Here is a 17,482-nt window from a genome sequence, read left to right as displayed (position 1 = left end):
GTCCCAATAACCCGGCGTACTGAGAGGGAGGAGGAGGAGGAGGAGGAGGAGGAGGAGGAAGAGGCGGCAAAGCAGAGAAAGAGGGGGCTCGCGCGCGCGCGTGCACGCACGCAGCCCGAATTGGGGGAGTTGTGCAAAGCCCCAGGAGGCCAGGGCACACGGCGCGAGCTAAGCCCGGTAGGCGCAGCGCGGTTGGGGCCACCCTAGTCTTGCACGGCGACTCGTTTCAGAAAGATGACGCGGGCGCGGGCCGGCGGCGTTGGCCACGCGGCTCCGGAGCTCACCACGCTGGGCCGTTGCGGGTTCCACTGATTCCAGCGCGCCCGGGAGGAGGCTCCGTCCCCGCGGCTCGAGATCGGAGGGGGGACCAAGGCGAGGGCGAAATGGCCCGATGACAAAGGAAATGTGATCCCCCTTCGCTGCCAAGGTTTCAGAGAGGACGGACGTGAGGAGGAGGAGGGGCGCGGGGCGCGCGCGGAGCTCGGATAGCATTGCACGACGGCTCGCGCGGAGCGGGCAGCGGGTACATCTAATATCTTCCTACGGATGAATAATTCAGGACGGCCCGCGGGGACCTGCGGCCCCGCGCTGCAGCGCCGCTAAACCGGAGGCGAGGGAGCGCGCGGGAGGCGGCCAGGCCGGGCGAGGCGGGGGCACGAGGGCCCTGTGCCGCGTGGGGCGCGCGTGCGTGTTAAGCACCGGCAGCCGCGGCCGGCCCAGGCGGGCGCGCGGGAGACTTGAGGCGCGTGGGACGCGCGTGCGTACTACACGCGTGCGGCGGCGGCCGGGCCCCCAAGAGCTGCAGCTGCCGCGGGGCCGACTGCCCTGCAGGGGAGCCAGCGCCGGCCATTCGCAAGCCCGAGCGCAGCACGCCGGGCCACCCAGGAGTCCCTGGCCGCCGCGTCATGCGGTGGGGCGGCCGGCGTCGCGCGGGGGGACACGGGCTTGGCGTCGCGCCGCTCCCGCCTTTACTAGTTTGGGGAGCCTTTCTCTCCCAAAAAGAGACTAACTAAATTCGTTTAAAGGAAAGCAACGCACCAAATACTCGTCGAACCAAATTCTGCTTCTCCCGCCGGGCTGAGATTGCACAGCGGACTCTACTTTAGAGGACTTCCCTCAGCGAGCGAGAAGCCAAGCTCCAGCTGCTCCAGCGTGTCCCCTGACCTCCCTGCCCCCGCTCGACCCTCGCGAGTCGGGACTTGTTCCGGCGCTCCCGCTTCGGAAGGCACGCAGCCCCCACGTCCTCCGGGAAGAATCTGTGTCGCCTCTGGATAGTGGCATTTAATGCCCGCAGCGTCGGGGTGGCAGCGCGCGGGCCGGACGCGGCGAGGCCAAGCGGGCCGCGCCGCTCTGGTGCCTGCTCCTGGATTGCAGGTCTAATCGATGCATTTTTCTGAGTGAGTCGGCGGCTCCCCCACCCACCTCGTCCGCACTCTCCTCTCCTCCTCTTCCTCTCTGGTCTCCTCCCTCCTCCGGGCCTGGTTGCAAATGGCTTCGTTCTCTGAGACTGACTTCCAGATCTGCCTGCTGTGCAAGGAGATGTGCGGCTCGCCGGTGCCGCTCTCCTCCAACTCGTCTGCGTCGTCGTCGTCCTCGCAGACGTCCACGTCGTCGGGGGGCGGCGGCGGGGGCCCCGGGGCTGCGGCGCGCCGCCTGCACGTCTTGCCCTGCTTGCATGCCTTCTGCCGCCCGTGCCTCGAGGCGCATCGGGTGCCGGCTGCAGCCGGCGGCGCGCCAGGAGAGCCACTCAAGCTGCGCTGCCCTGTGTGCGACCAGAAAGTAGTGCTGGCCGAAGCGGCAGGCATGGACGCGCTGCCCTCGTCCGCCTTCCTGCTCAGCAACCTGCTCGACGCGGTGGTGGCCACCGCCGACGAGCCGCCGCCCAAGAACGGGCGTGCAGGCGCCCCAGCGGGCGCGGGCGGCCACAGCAACCACCGCCACCACGCGCACCACGCGCACCCGCGCGCGTCCGCCTCGGCGCCGCCGCTCCCACCGGCGCCTCCTACGCCCGCGCCTCCTCGCTCCGCGCCCGGCGGACCGGCTGCCTCCCCGTCCGCGCTGCTGCTGCGCCGGCCTCACGGTTGCAGCTCCTGCGACGAGGGCAACGCAGCCTCGTCGCGCTGCCTCGACTGCCAGGAGCACCTGTGCGACAACTGCGTTCGCGCGCATCAGCGCGTGCGCCTCACCAAGGACCACTACATCGAGCGCGGCCCGCCGGGTCCCGCTGCCGCTGCGGCAGCGGCGGCGGCGCAGCAGCTCGGGCTCGGGCCGTCCTTCCCCGGCCCGCCCTTCTCCATCCTTTCGGTCTTCCCGGAGCGCCTCGGCTTCTGCCAGCACCACGACGACGAGGTGAGCGTGTGGCGGCTCCCGAGGGGGTGGGGCATATGTGTGTGTCCACCCGGGAACCTCAAGAACTCACGCAAAGGGTCTGGGGACCGGGTCCCAAAGCGATTGGGGGTCGGGGAGAGGTTCTTCCCTTTCGGGATGTTATTTTTCCTTTGGCTACATGGCGGTCTTTGCCCACAAGTGGATCATGGCCTGGGAAGTGTGTGTGTGTGTGTGTGTGTGTGTGTATACGCGCGAGCGCGCGCGCGTGTGTAGAAGACCTGGCTGTGTGCGTGTTGCGAGGGGGCCCCCTAAGGGTTCCAAAACGTGGAGTGATTCTAACCTTTTCCTCAGCTAATTTTCTGTGTGGCAAAACGTGGCAACCGTTGTCTCCAATTAGGCGTGAGCTGAAGGAGTTAGATGTGTGTGTCTGTGTAGACCTGGTCTCCGTGTGCGAGGGTTCTTCCACCCCCGTTCGCGAGGTTTCAGGACACCTCTTCGTTTTAGATTTTGACTTCTGTTTGAAAAAGGGTGCACGCTATTTTAAATAAGGCACGAGATGGAAGATCGTGTGTGTCTGTGTCTGTGTAGACGTGGTCTCCTTGTGTGGGCACACCAGAGGCCTCCCAACATGCTGAGGGTTTATTTTCTCATTTTTGTTTGTAAACCAGTAGATTGTTGCTTTTAAGTAGGGCGTGGGTCAGGAAGAGATGGTTGTGTGGGTGAGTGGGTGTGGAGTGCGCGTGCTTGTGTGGACCTGGTTTCCACGTGCGTGCTTCAGAGGGAAAGCTGTTTTTTTTTTTTGTCGTTGCCTCCTCGGGTCAGAGGGCATCTGTGGGTCTTTGAGGACCAAGCCCTCGATCTTAAGTCCTTCTCTTCGTGGCTGTTTCTCGCACTGTGTAAAAAACGTGTAAATGGCCCCTGAACTTCCCCTTGCTTGGAATTCGGCCTCGTGGCCCCGCGGCTGCGCCTAAATGAGCGAAATTGGGGGACCGTACCCATTGCTCTCGCCCAGCTGGGAGTCCCTTGGGCCGCTCCCCGCTTCCCCCGCTTCGATCCCAGCTGGAACCGGTTTCTCTGGTTGGGAGGTGTTTCCTCACCCCGCCCCCCAACCAGGGGTTCGACTTCTCTTGAAGAAAAACTGGACCCAGCTCCACGCGGCTTGAACCCCAGGGTGCGCAGGGTCCGAGGGCTGCACTTCAGCGATTGAGATTGATTTCGCTATTTGGACTGTTGAACAAACCTTTTTGCTTATTTTTTCACACCATGTTGACACCTTCCACTCACCCGAACCCATTAGAGGAAAGGGGTGAAAATTTTGAGCAGTAAGTTCTGCCGCGAGGGTCGGTAGCTTACACGATCTACCTGTAGTAGACCCGTGAAGTTTGGTGTGTGTGCTTGCTATATAGTCTTGGCTTTGGATGTAGAGCTGGAGACAGCAGAGGGTTCAAAAATTCTAGTGGGAGTTGCTGCCTGCGAGTCGGAATGGGCGTGCTGGTACCGAGCCCGGCTGAGGCTTGCACAGCGCAGCCTTTTCCATTCCTAACCTGTTATTTGGGGAGGAAGGCGGAGCTATTGCCTGATGGCCTTAAGCCGGCTTCTCCTATTGGAAAAAAGTTGAAATTCTGATCTATTTGTGGGCGCCTCACTTTAAAAGTTTCCTTCTAGGTATGAAGCCAGGAGGCAGTTTTTCTTTTTCTTCGTTTTTAAGCTTTGAATGGACTCATCTTTAAAGTTTTTCCACACTTATGGGTGAATGCTTCTAGTGTGTTCTTTCGTCACTTATAGAAAAACGATTGAGCCAAATGCCAATCTGAAAGCCAATTCACTTGAAGATTAGGGTCAAATGGGGGATGGTGGGGGTTGGGAGTGAAAGAGAGTGGGCACCGTGAATCCGCTACAGTTTTTCTTCCTGGGAGGGGTGTTGATTGAACCTTACCTCTCAGCAGTTGGGTTTAAATGTCAGGTTTTATTTATATTCCCAGTTAAAGATCCACATACTGTTTATTTGGGCTAAAACAGTAGATGCTCAGTGTTGCCAGACTTGTAAAAGGTTTATACTCTTTTTAAATTATCAAACCATTCAAATGGGATGGGAGAGTGTAAAGTGTGAAGTGAAGCGCCCCTCATTTACCTGGGAGTTACATGGATGCCCTGAAAATTTACTTTTTAACATATGTAAAGTTCTTCGGCAAAAGCGTTAAGATATTAAACTAAATACTCTTTAAAAACATGACATTTTTTCACTTTTAAGCAAAATTCTACTTTGCTCGTTTAGTTTTCCATTTAAAGAAAACTCAGAAATTCTAAGTTTTAGACCTCTTTTTCCTGGATTTAGAATACTAGAAAATTTGAATTTAAAGATGACAAATTGGTGCTGTGACTAGAGGATTAAGGTGTTACATCAGGTACACATAGGTCCCACCCACGGCCTAAATTCTTCCTTTCCTTCCAAGGAAGTGATCGGTAATAGTTTGAAAATATTACGGTTGGAAAGCCCCGCTTTTGACTGGGAAATAGCATGAGGGCACTTTGGGAGAATGACTGTCCTCTATTTGATTGCGACTGAATACCTAAATTGAGATATTTGGCTATATGTACTATCTACTCAATTTTTTAAATGGGCTACTTTAGTGAGTTGCCTCCTGAGACAACAGGCTTCATTAAATAATTCAGGGCGCTCTTGCCTTATGGTGACTGATGCCACCTGACCTTGGGAAGGAGGGCTGACGCCTGGCTTTTCCAAACCCTTTTCTTTTAGGGAGGGTGCCTCCAACAGTTGGCTACTCACTTGGGGTGCGGGAGGCTTTTCTTAAGCCTCTCTGTCCTCCATCGAAATGGCTCCTTGGGATTGACAAGGCGGTGTTTTCAGTGCTTGGTTTAAAACAAATAACTTTCAAACCTAAAAGAGAAAGGAGTGAGCATTTCCAACGAAATGACAAGAATTGCTTGCTCCTACTCGTATCTGGCTCATAAAAAAAATAGTTTGGGTTTTTCTCTAGTTGTGTGTGTGTGTGGATGGTCGGTCCGAAAGGCCTGCAGGCGCCGCGGCCCGGCGAACATACAGGCCGGGAGTCCTAGGCCAGCGTCCCCAAACCCACTGGTCAGTGCCGTTGGGTCCCGGGAGAGGCACATTGAGGCTGCGCCGCCGCCGGCCAGCCTGGAGCCCGCAGCTCGCGTCGGCTGTGAGAACGCGGCCGGACCCGTGGCCTCTCCTCACCCCGCGGACACCCGGGGAAGGGTCTGCGCACGTGTGGGGAGAAGAGAGGTGGGTAGGAAGTCGGGCGGGACTTGAGCGCGCTGTCCCAGCCACTCCCGAGTTGCCCTTTAATGTATTATTGGCATATTGGATGGTGAGCCCTTTGCTGCCTTGAAGGCAACACAGGAGCTGAGATCTTGGGGCTTCCATGGTGTGTGTTGTGTGTTAAAGGGCTGAGCATCAGGATTCTGTAAATGGCGGGAAGCCGAGTGGGATCTGAGCGTGTTCCGGACCCGGGGAGAGGCTCTCACTAGCAGTAGTGAGCCCGCGGGGTTGACACAGTTGCCATTTTGAGCCAGGAGCAACATTGTAGCCCGTCTCACTGAGTAAGGTAATATTGTTTCCAGTTAGGCAAGCCAGGGTTGGGATTTTCTTGAGTCTCCTGGATAGAAAATGGGGTGCAGGTGTTGATACAATTTATAGTCAGTCCCTGCCTTGGGCTTAAAAATAAAAAGCTTCCTGGAAAGATAAATTCCAGAATTCCAACTAGATAAAACCCTGAATATTGAGCCATCCTAGGCTTGGGGATCATCTTTCCCCAGAAAACCACTCTCCAAAAATCAGCCTTAACCCGCTTTGAGGAAGGCAGGTTTGCTGCCTAAAATAACTGATTGTGCAATAAATTCTTGTATCTTATTTTGAATAAGTCACTGTGAACGGGGATTGTACCGGTGCTGGCACCAATATATGTATTTTATTGCACATTCACCAGTGTCTAAGCTTTTTCAGGCATGAATAGGTAGTGTATGCATGTTTGTGTTAATGTGCATGTGCTGTGTAAATTATAAAACCTATACCAAAAGGCTTTTTGTAAGGACAAGAGAAAAAAAAATGAATGTAAAGTGTGCATTCTAGTATTTTCTGCACCCCATCTTCGACCCATTCTATGGGGTTTAGGTGCATTTCTGTCTGCCTAATGCATGCATCTTGCCTGTTTGCCAGAAAACCAAACTTTTCGTAACTTAGAAATAATTGGAGGTTGCTGCTTTTGAATCCAGTTCAGCAGATGGCTGTTTGTAGGTTGAAGTCTTAAATTAAGAAAATGCTTGGTGAAAATATATGGGAGATAGATGTTCATTATTGATTCTTAATTTCTTATCCTTGAATGTAATCTGTTTGTGGGCTTTTAGAAAGTCACGTTTTTAGCTGAGGAATGTGCCTGGTCTTCCTTTCATTAAAGTGCATAGGGGTGGATTTTTATCAACATGGATCCAGGGGAAGTGGGCCTTGGCTAGTCTGGCAAGCCTTTGCTGGTGAGGTTGGCTCGCAGGCATAACGCCAAGCCATAAAGTGTGCTGGTAATATTTGAACCTGCAGTGTGGTATCAGCACTGTCAGAGGAACCTATTTGTTACTGACTTTTTCTAATTAAAAAAGAATACACTGGTTTAGAGGTTGCATAGACTTTGTTTTTGGTTTACAGGGGTTTTGTTTTCAATGCTAGAATATATATTTGAAACAATAAAGATACTTTAGGAAGAAAATGGGCACTTTCTCTCAGACTTCAGTTCTTCATTTGATAGTACTATGTGTTCTTTATGATTCAGATGTTTTCAAGTTAAGTAATTGTACGTGGAATAAAGAAACCCGAAAGTGAAGAATTGAGTAAAATTTCCTTTTTCCACCACAGTTCTCCCTCCCATTTCAGATGCTTATAAATTTCAGGATGCTGAAACCAACATTAAAATGTAGTTTCTTAAAGCATACTTAAAACAGAAGGAACTTTTCATATGTGAAATTTTGAGCAGCTATTAGCTTTTTATGTTGTCATTTTAAAAACTTGGCATATATATAGAGAGAGAATGTAAGTTAGCTTTTGGGGAAGCTTATAAGAGGAGGTGAAATGGTTAATGCTTTTATTGAAGTAGTAGAAAAAGGTTTATAAATGTTCCCGATTCAATAGAAATTTTAACTTATTTGATAATTCGATAATTCTGTAACTTTAAAATTTAACTCTACAGATTTTGTTTCCTCTAGTGTTACCTTAAAAGTCACATGGTTTGCTTGCCATTTCTCCATCCCGTTCTCACACAGGGCAAGATTTATTTTAGATGTCCTTATAAGTGAATAAAGGACCATTTTGGGGGTCATTCTTCATGACACTTAAAGCAAAAGGTTGAGCCGAATTCTACCATGCAGGCGGTTTCAAAATAATGTTCCGTCCCCACTCCTTCATAATACTGACAAAGAGTTAAAGGAAATGCTTGGCTCACTAAGGCTGTTTTTGCCATCTCTGTTATTTTGGAAGAGCAAGAGAACGATACTGACAAAGAATTACAGTTGCCTAAAGGGAGCAAGATGCCACCCGTTGCAGTCCACTCTGTTCCCCCTTCTCTTGACCTTTCAAGCATTGTGACTTGCAAGAGGAAGCTGATGCATCTTTCCCCTTCAGTTGATGTGACCTCATGCTTGTTCAATACTAAATTATTCTTCTCCTCTTGAGGTTTTGTCTATACCCACGAACTGAGGTGACTGAAACCAGATTGACTTTGATTGACAAGACCTCTGACTTGCTAACAGAGAAATTGGGAGGGATGGGGGCTGAGCACTGGCAACTTACATCAGAACTATTTGACTCAATACTTAATCCAGTGTAATTCTTTCCTTCTTCAGGTGCCATCTCCAGCTTATCTCATGTTTTAGATAGTTGGTTTACAACTGGCTTTGAAGGTAGAGTGAAATGATCCCCTATTCTGGGGTCTCATCTCTCAAAACCAACTGAGATTTTGGGAGATCCATGTTTAATCTGAAGACATCAGGCCAGTATTTTTTGTCCTCCTTACTGTAGATTTTCTGCTAACCCCAGATAGTTCCTTTCCTGAGCATCAGCTTCCACCAAGTGAAGTGTTTTTTTTTCTGTTTTTTGGAGGATTTTTTTTTTGTTTTTTTGTTTTTGTTTTTTGTTTTTTTGGTGAATCTGTTTAAGATCTCAGTTTGATGATCAATAGGCACAGCACCCTAAGGAAAAGGTAATCTTTAGTGGTAAAGTTATTACTTTCAGTAATAGCACAGTGAAGTTGTAAATATTGGGAAGAGAAGGCTTGGTCATGAATAAGGGAATAATTCTCGATTGTGATTATTTACCTGGACAGGCTCCTGCAGAATAGCACATTCTATCAACATTAATGGGATTTGAATGAAGCAGAGCAATGTACACACAAGAGTATTAAGTTGAGTCAAGGTTAGTTGTATAGACTGAGGGCATTCTCTCATGGCTTTGACACCTGTGAATTTTGAGGGCCTCCAAAGGAGCTTTGAAGCCTGAGCTGGTGAGGAAGCCCCTGGGAATGAGAGAGGAACTCCTGTGCCTTCTAAACAGGTGTCAACAACTGAATCCTTTAGTTGTTACTTCTGGAAAATTTGGCCAGCCATTTCCTTCTTTCTAGCCTTAACCATTTGCAGATAAAAATGTTTTTCTTGAAATGCCAGTGGGTTTTGAGAATGTCATTCATATTCAGACTAATTGGGATAATTATAAAAATTCTACTGTATTAAAACTGCATACTCAGGTTTTGCTGCCAAACATGAATCTGATATGACTACATCAGCACAGGTGTTTTAAAACTGAGAGTTGCGAATAGGTGGCATCAGCAGTCATAATTATGATGTGTTTAGACCACACCTGTAAATGTGGTCTGTGTGCTCTGCTTCTTTGAGACCAATATTATTGGGAGAGATTTCTCACGATCATCTATAGGCTTGTACTGAAAAATGCACACACAAGTGTATAAATAAGTGTTGAGCAGAAAAGTGGTTATGGAAAAGAAAGCTTAATAGTTCAAAAAGGTTTTTGTGATGTTTCTGATTATAAGTGATTTAGCTTTGCTTTACTCGAGCGCTCCAACAGTGTGATCCTAGGTTGAATTCTTGCTGTCTCAGTTTTGTCATCTGTAAAATGGCTGTCACACTTTTCAGTGTGGTAAGGATTAGGGATAACGGTGCCACAGCACAGCATCTCACAATAGAAGGCAATGTTAAGCATTGCAATAGCTTTTTATTAATAAACTACATGTTAGAATGTTGAAGCAGACCTCTCCTTCCCTCCTCTTCCCTCCTCTTCCCTCCTCTTCCCTCCTCTCCTCCTCTTCCTCTCTTCCTCCTTCCTCTTCTTCCTCCCTTCTTCCCTCCTCTTCCCCCCCCTCCTCCTCTTCCTCCTCTTCCTTCCTCTTTCCCCCAAAAGGAGATGTCTTAGAAGAAAATCAATTTTCAGTGTTGGAAATAATGGCTGAGCTGTGCTTTTATCATTTTACCAGTATCTAAATGGAAAGGTATGTAGTGATTCAGGTGATGCAAGGTGTACTGGAGAAAAAGGCTTTTAAACCTTGTTTTACTTTAGAAAAAAACAGGGACTCAGCTTTAACTTTCGGTCTAGACTGTTTTAGGGTTATAAGGCTCCCCAAGCCTAGGAGAGAATGAGGTGCACAAGTGGTATATTCAGAAGCTGTATCAATAACCTGCAGCATTTTTTGCAGATGGAAATCGAGTTTATATTTAAAATGATATATTTGAGAACCGCTAATCTTTGAAGCCATGATACTTTTTTTATGGAGGTGGAGGACTGTGGTATTTCAGGGAATTGGATCAACTTGCTCAAGGGAACAGTCTGATTTCAGGGACTGAAATATTGTATGAGCTTTAATTTCACAGTGTGTGTGTGTGTGTGTGTATGTATATGTATGTTGGAGGAAGTATCTGAAGAGAAAAATTATTACTGGAAAGGCCTTAAATCACCATAGAAAAAAACCTGCTACTTTACAGGCCTGTGTTGGTGAAATGACTTGTTGATCAGAAACTAGTTCTCTTTTCACATTGCTCTTTATTCACAATATTTGGCAATTTTATGTTTTTGAAACTCGTCCTTAAACATCTCATATTTAATGTGAAATTTGTTGCTTGAATCTTGTGTTTTATTCTTATTTTTGATCTTTTCCATGTTAAGGAGAAAATTAAATAGCAGATAGAAATGTGCCATGGCCTCTCGGCAAAAATGCGTGTGACATTACTGTGTCACTCACTCCAAAATTCACTTAACATACACTATTACCAGAACAATAATTTAGCAAGGAAGAGTTTTAATTATTCTCTTGAAATTATAATTGTCTCATAGGAGATCTCTACAATATCAGAATGAGAAGGTTTCCTCTGCCATTTAACATATAACAGGCATGTTTTATTCTGGATTTCGGGCAATGAAGGCCACCTCCTGACCACCCCGCCCGCCCGCCCGATTCCCTTGAACCCTGGCCTCAACCCTTCAAAGCAAGTACTTTGGCATTAGCAGGTAGGGGCTTTTACACTATATCTGGCCTCTGTTTATGTTAGCGGGTTTAAAGACTAGTTCCAGAAAGATTTTACCAGATTGTCAGTTCTCGGTGGTAATTGGTGCAGGTTGTGTTTGACCCTCAGAAGATGCTCATACTGGTGCCTTTTTATTCATTTGCCAGGAACAAAGGAGATGTCTTAGTTTTCAAGCCAAGAATAAATGCCCTTGAAAAATATTAGGGATGGACCTTTCTCTCACATTATGTAGATGGAGGGACACATTTTGTGGATGAAAGGGGGAACAGTAAATTGGAAAATGCTTGTAGCTTCTCAGTATAAAGACCAGGAGCATGAGCTTTAGAGTAAAAAGACCTGGGTTTAAAATCCCAATATTGCCCAAAAGTTGCAATGTGACCTTGGGCAAGTCATTTAACCTCTTGATCTCTGACCTTTTAGGTGGGAGAGATGGGAATGGTTATGTTTTCGAGATCTATCTGTGGGGAGAGCTGTAATTTACATGAAGATGCTTTGAAAGAGTTAGAAAAATTCATGTTTTAATAACAACAGAGGCACATAACTATGTGTAAATATCCTAAAAAGAATTTGGCTTTAACTTTTCCTGCAAGTTGCTGCCAAACAGGTAAAATTTATTTTTCATGAAGTTAAATATGCTATCATTCTCAAATATTTTCTGGTGGATGGCCAAGCAATATTTGATGCATGGAATAATTTGAGTAGTTCCTCATTGCTGATAGGACTTGATGTGTTGATATTTGTCATCAAAATATTTGAATGTCTGCACCTAAGAATTGCATTCCATGCTTAAAGATGTATAAGGGCAGTCTGTGACCTATTCCCTACTTGAGCCTTGTGGTTAGTTTGTTTGGGAAGACAGAACTGAAAGGGAGAAAGGTGAATGAAGAGGGGGCTTATCATCTCTGTGTGCCTACTTTATATGTGGTCTTATTTAAATTACTGTATGAAATCTAAATGTTAAAGCTCAGGGCATCTAAACAGGTTCCTAAAGGGGGATGAGTTGGGACTGGAGAGAGAGCTTTTCAGAGAACCATGGACTTTAGGTAGGTGTGCTGATGAGCAGAGTGTGGTTTCTAGGAACCTGCAGTGGAATGACTCTAGAGGAGGGAGGGTGTGTAATCTAAATAAACCTTTTACTTAATTTTACCTAATCCTAAAGAAGGTGTTAGGGTCCCTTCCTCTGACCTCTCCAAGTAGAGTGGGTTAATTATATGTAGAGGAAACAACTGGTGTATCAGTCAGGAGCCAGGGCCACATTAGTTACTTTAAGAGGTAATTTAATGTAAAGAATTGTTGACTGTTACTGAAAGGCAAGAAGAGAATATTAGGGTATCTGGGAAATAGCAACTGTGGGAAGCAGCTGCCATCCTCGCTGCTTCCCACAGAGATCAAAAGGGAAGAGGTTGGAGTTATTAATACTTAGTGGGGTTCCTACGGGTCTGGCCCCTTGGGATGGGTGTGGGAGACGGGATGGCAAAGCTGGTCCCTCCAGTGTTAGAAAACTGCAAACCGGAATCCGGTGCTGCTGCTACTGGAATGAGGGCCCAGTACTGCTGGGGTGAAGAAGTCTGTTAAGACCATCAAGATAGACCCAAATCCTTTCTCCCTCCAGCATCCCCTATTGGCAGAATCTAAGTATGACCCAGCTGGCAAGGCAGAGATGTGGTTTGCTCAGTCCCAGTCCTCCCATTCTCCCAAATCATAAAGGAGGGGTTGGGGGGGGGTGATGTCAGAAAGAGGATGGGTTTAAGGCTGAGAGAAGATAATTCAGTAAGCAGCAGAGCTGAGAAGATGGCATTCCATTAGGGCCATTGCTCCTGGCAGCACCACCTGATTCGATTCTTTTTCATGAAACTTTTCATGAAAATATGGGGGAGATCTCAGAGGGATGAGAACCAGAATGTGTCCAAAGTTAGCGGTGCTCTTCCTATCACTGTGGTTAGAGTCTACCAGCCCAGCTTGCTGCCAGCCTCCACCAGCCGGCCGCATGAGCCACACGCAGCCCCTCTCCCTGCGGACAGCTCTCCCCAGTTGACTTGCGTGCTTACCGAGAGAGACTGCTGTTTTTGTTCTCGGACCTGTTTATGTCCGTTGTACTTGGTCGTGTAATTACACAGTGTAAGTAGAGATGAAACGAGTGCAGGAAATTGTAATTTCTATGAAAACAGACCTGAATTTCTACGAAAACTGATTTGGCAAAGTAGGAGGCCCTGGGATTACAGCAGCAGGCAAAAATAGCCCCAAATCCCTTTCCTCGTAGAGTTTACGCAGCCAGTTTGGGATCGGGTGATTCCCTGCCTTCCCTAATGGCCTGATTCGGTTCTGACCCCTGAGTGGGGGCTGCTGCTGGTCCACAGAGGGAGGGGGTCTGTGGATGGCTGCCTGGAAGACCATGCATATCTCCCTGGTGGGAACCAGACTCTTTAGCCCATTATGGCTATAATCTTGGGAATGAGCTAGGGACACTCAGTACATACAGGCTGTAGGGAGGCACTTCCCCCACTCCCTGCTTTCTCTTCCTCTCTTCCGCCTTTAAGATGGCCAGAACGCACGCCTCCTCCCCACCACCCCGCAACCCCACACTTTGTCCTGCAATTGTGCTGCAGTTTATGCTGCATAACCTTAGGCTGAGAGGGAAGGCCTCACTTCTCCTAGCTTGGTGATTTTTCTAGTTTGATTTTTTTGGTATTTTCATTTACTGAGGTGTAGATTACATATTGTAAAATTCACCTATTTTCATTGTCCAATTCTGCACATTTTAACAAGAGTATACAAGGTGTACTCACCAGTCAAAATACAGAACAGTCCCATCGCTCCCAAGTCCTCCCCTCCCCTCTCCCTTAGGTGACCACTGGTCTGTTCTCTATTCCTATGATTTTGTCTTTTCTAGAATGTGGTACAATGGAATCATCTAGTGTTAAAGCCTTTCGAGTCGAGTTGTTGTTCAGTTGGCGTAATGCATTCAAGAGTCATCCCTGTTTTGCAGTATCAATAGTTCCTCCCTTGTATTGTTGAGTAGTTTTGCATTGTCCGAATCTACTAGAGTTGATACATTCACCAGTTGAGGGGCAATTGTGTTTCCTGTTTTTAGTTTTCCTCATCATTCGCATAAGGGTTGGTAACATTTGCATTAGCCAGCCTAGGACTGACTTTTTGTTTGAAAATCAAATGAAGTATTTCCTGATGAAATAATGTTATGCACTATATATAAGTGAAAACATTTAGAAATTTAAAATGAAGGAACAATTTAATTTGAGGACAGTGCTGCCAGGGTGTCAGTGGAAGCACCTGTTAGCCACCCACCCATTAGTCTTACCTTTTATTTTCAGTAATCTTCCAGAGAAATTCCTGTTGGTGTTTATCTCCTTTGGCTTTTGTTGTTTATTTTATCAGAACTTTCAGGAATTTAGAGGAATATTCTAAGAGGAAATTTTTATTTTACGAATTTAATTAGATTTAAAAAGTGCCACATTGGTCAGCTATGAACTAACCCAGTTATCTGGAGCTTTGACTGAGTCTTGGAAAGGAACCCCTGCAGGTATTGTGGATGAAGGAAGGTACATGAGTCTCCACTTTTAAACTGATGGGTTAGTTAGTGGAAAAGGGGGTTTTCTGTTAGGATTTATTTATGGTACTAAATGGAAACTCATTTATAAAGGGATAGCAATATCCTTTCGTAGCAAGAGATAATGGTTAATTCTGGACACCCTTTGGGACTAGATCACAACAGCTACTAATTTTATAATCTTATTCATTCTTAAGTCTACTGTACAATAAGTAGATTTGCCTTGACTCCTCAGAACTGAAGTTACTGCCAGTCTTCATTCCTTTACGTCGGTTCTTGGCTATTTGCTACAACTAAAGTGTGTGTTAATTGTTAACTATGTGTACAAATGTTATTAACATACAAATTTATGCAAAGGAAGGTATAAATATATTTGGGCATCTCAGACTGAAAGTTATGCTTTTTTAGCACAGCTAGTCTTGAACTTTGAAAACAAACATTTCCCTCCCTCTCATAAAAGGAGGGATGGTGTTAACATTTGGTGTTCTAAGCATTCACGTTGGAGTGTTGATTGTCTCGCGGCTCCTGTGCAACCTAACCTAGCACAGGATTTGTCTGCATTTGATGACAGTATGCTGCCCAGTTTATCAGTGCCTATTTGTTGTAGCCCCATAGAACTTATTTTCAAGAGATTTTTTGTTGTTTGCTTGGTGTAGGATGCAGAACCAATCAATTCTCGTCTCCCTCCAAAATTAAGGCATGTAAAGCAACAAATAAATAGGAATAAAATTTAAAAGCCAGGTACAAGATTAAATTATGCAGATGAGGAGGTGATGTTTGACGTTGGCTTGGGTTTAGAAGAGATTGGGTTTCAGGCTCTGTTGGGCTGGCTCCCTTGCTGACTTGTAACAGTTTTCTTGGAGTGTAACATGGTGGAGAGGTCTCGGTGTGTTGCATCCAGGAGCCCAGAATGTTTAAGGTATAACATTCTGTTGTTTCAGCAGATTAAGGAACAAAGTCCAAAAACTAACTTGGAGGTCTCTGTCCCGCCTGCCAGGGCCTTCTCATTTCAGTTCCTTGACTTGCAGTCAGCACTTACAAGCGTTGTCACTGTGTGAGAGTTCTCACCCGCTCTTGATGCTGAAGGCAGGCAGGTTTGCCCACAGTGAACAAAAAAAGAGGAACCAAATGAATGAGTGTTTAATAGAAACTATAGAAGATTTGCAAACACTTGATAGGTTAAAAAGGGGGTAAGAGGTATTTTGTTTTAAAGTTGTGTTCTTTAAAGACATTAAAGTTGTTTTTTTTTTTAACTTACATTTTGTTTGACTGCAAGGCATTTGTCACTTGAGGTTGCAATTTTTTGAATATGTATATGCTCGTTGACTGTATTTGATCTTTGCTTCCTCCTTCACTATCCTCAGCATGTAGTTGCTGGAAGAATGGAAAATTGGGAATGTTCTCGGCAACCTTGTATTTCTAGGAAGTAACTCAGACCAATTAAATCTAATACTGGTTTAATTATATAGGCGATACATAAATGTATCTTTGTTCAGATTATCTGTAAAGTTTTTAGAAAGTGTAGGACGTGGGTTTGTGTTTCCCTTTTAAACCCTAACAGCCACCCACACACACACATATAGAAATATATCCTTAAAAACACGTGTAGATGTTTTCCTGTAGCGACTTTGCTGTCTATTACTGCTCTGAACTTGGTGTTCATGGCATGGAATTTATTTAGCTATTCCCTCATTAGGATTTTCTCTCTTTGGCCATTGCTATTAAAGTGCACATCCAATGTCCCTGTTCTAGAAGGAAGATCCCTCTCCACCCCCAGCAAGGGAATTGCTAGGAAGCTGGAGAGACCATTTGAAATGCTAATTTGCTTCTGAGAGCTTGCCTCCTACCAGCCACATTTCCTCCCACCCCACCCATCCTTGTTGCCATCAATCTAACAGAAAAATGGTTCGCCCTGTGGTTTTACTTTGCATTTCCGTGATTAGGGCTAGGTAGGCGTCTTTTCATATGTTTATTGGCCATTTGGGTTTCCTCCCTGGATTGCCTGGGTTCCTGGGCCCACCTCTCCTGGGTCTTTGAAATATCAATTTGTAGAGGTTTCGGATAAATACTTGCTGTGTGTCGCAAAGGATTTCTCTGAGCCCATGGCTTGCCTCGATTTAGTTTAACTCAGTAGGTATTTTAAATCTTAGTGTGGTTGACAATAGTGTTACTTTTTCTACACTTTGTATCTTTAATCCCACTCTAAAATATATTCTTGGTGTATCATGAAATGCAACTGAATTTTATTTAGAACAAATGAGAAGCCTAATGTTATGACAGTTAGCGAATGGTCTCATTCCCCACCCCCCTTTTTTTTAACCTCTGAACCTCCCATTTCTGGGAAACCAGTCTGAATATAGCCGTTGGCTGGGGGTAAAGAGTTGGGTGTTTTAAGGCCTTTACCTATGAGTGCCAACCGACCCTGCAGTGTAATATATATATATATATTGGTTGAGTGTTCATGCTTTGTGGCCATATCCTGGTGATCTCTTAAAAATCTCTTTGATATCTGGTAACTTTTAAGGAAGGAGATTCTCTGCAGATGTTCTTACAGCAGACCAGTGGCGGTGCTTGTATTGCTCAGGGCTGTTACATACCAGTCAGTCCTTCAGCATGTGTTGCTCTGTTGCCTGCTGTATACCAATTACTGGGCTGGGCCATACAAACCTGCTCTTTTATACAGAGAGAGAGAGCGAGAGAGCGCGCGCCCTTCCCCCGCCCCCTCAAATTTTATCTTCATTGAATTTTTAAATTTCAAGAGATGCGGTCATTGTAATACAGGCAAATGCTAAGTAGGCAAAGAAATATAACTTGCTAATTCTACTCCCCAGATGTAATTATTGTTAAGTTTGGATTATATCATTGGTCATATTTCTTGTGCCTGTGTGACACTTGATGAGTATCATTTAATCATGCACACACTGATGATAATGCTGTTTTGAAACATGTATTTGTTGACCGTAGCTATAGTTCTACATTTTGCTTTTTTTTTTTTAAATTCTAATAATGAATCTGGCACATCCTCACATGACAAAC

General features: G+C 46.1%; 1 protein-coding gene across 1 annotated transcript in view; it reads left to right on the top strand.

Annotated features, from left to right (window-relative positions):
* Window positions 1–1,151: 1,151 nt before the first annotated feature.
* Window positions 1,152–17,482, top strand: part of TRIM71 (tripartite motif containing 71) — a 61,807-nt gene continuing 45,476 nt past the window's right edge. Inside the window, exon 1 of the mRNA XM_039843449.1 lies at window positions 1,152–2,349. Coding sequence (XP_039699383.1) covers window positions 1,489–2,349 — 861 coding nt within the window. The 5' untranslated portion in view covers window positions 1,152–1,488. The remainder of the gene's footprint in view (window positions 2,350–17,482) is intronic.

Source organism: Pteropus medius, unplaced genomic scaffold, assembly GCF_902729225.1.
Source record: "Pteropus medius unplaced genomic scaffold, Ma_sr-lr_union100, whole genome shotgun sequence".
NCBI classification, from domain to species: Eukaryota; Metazoa; Chordata; class Mammalia; order Chiroptera; family Pteropodidae; genus Pteropus; species Pteropus medius.
Note: the sequence above shows the minus strand (reverse complement) of the source record. Positions and strands in the feature narration are given on the sequence as shown.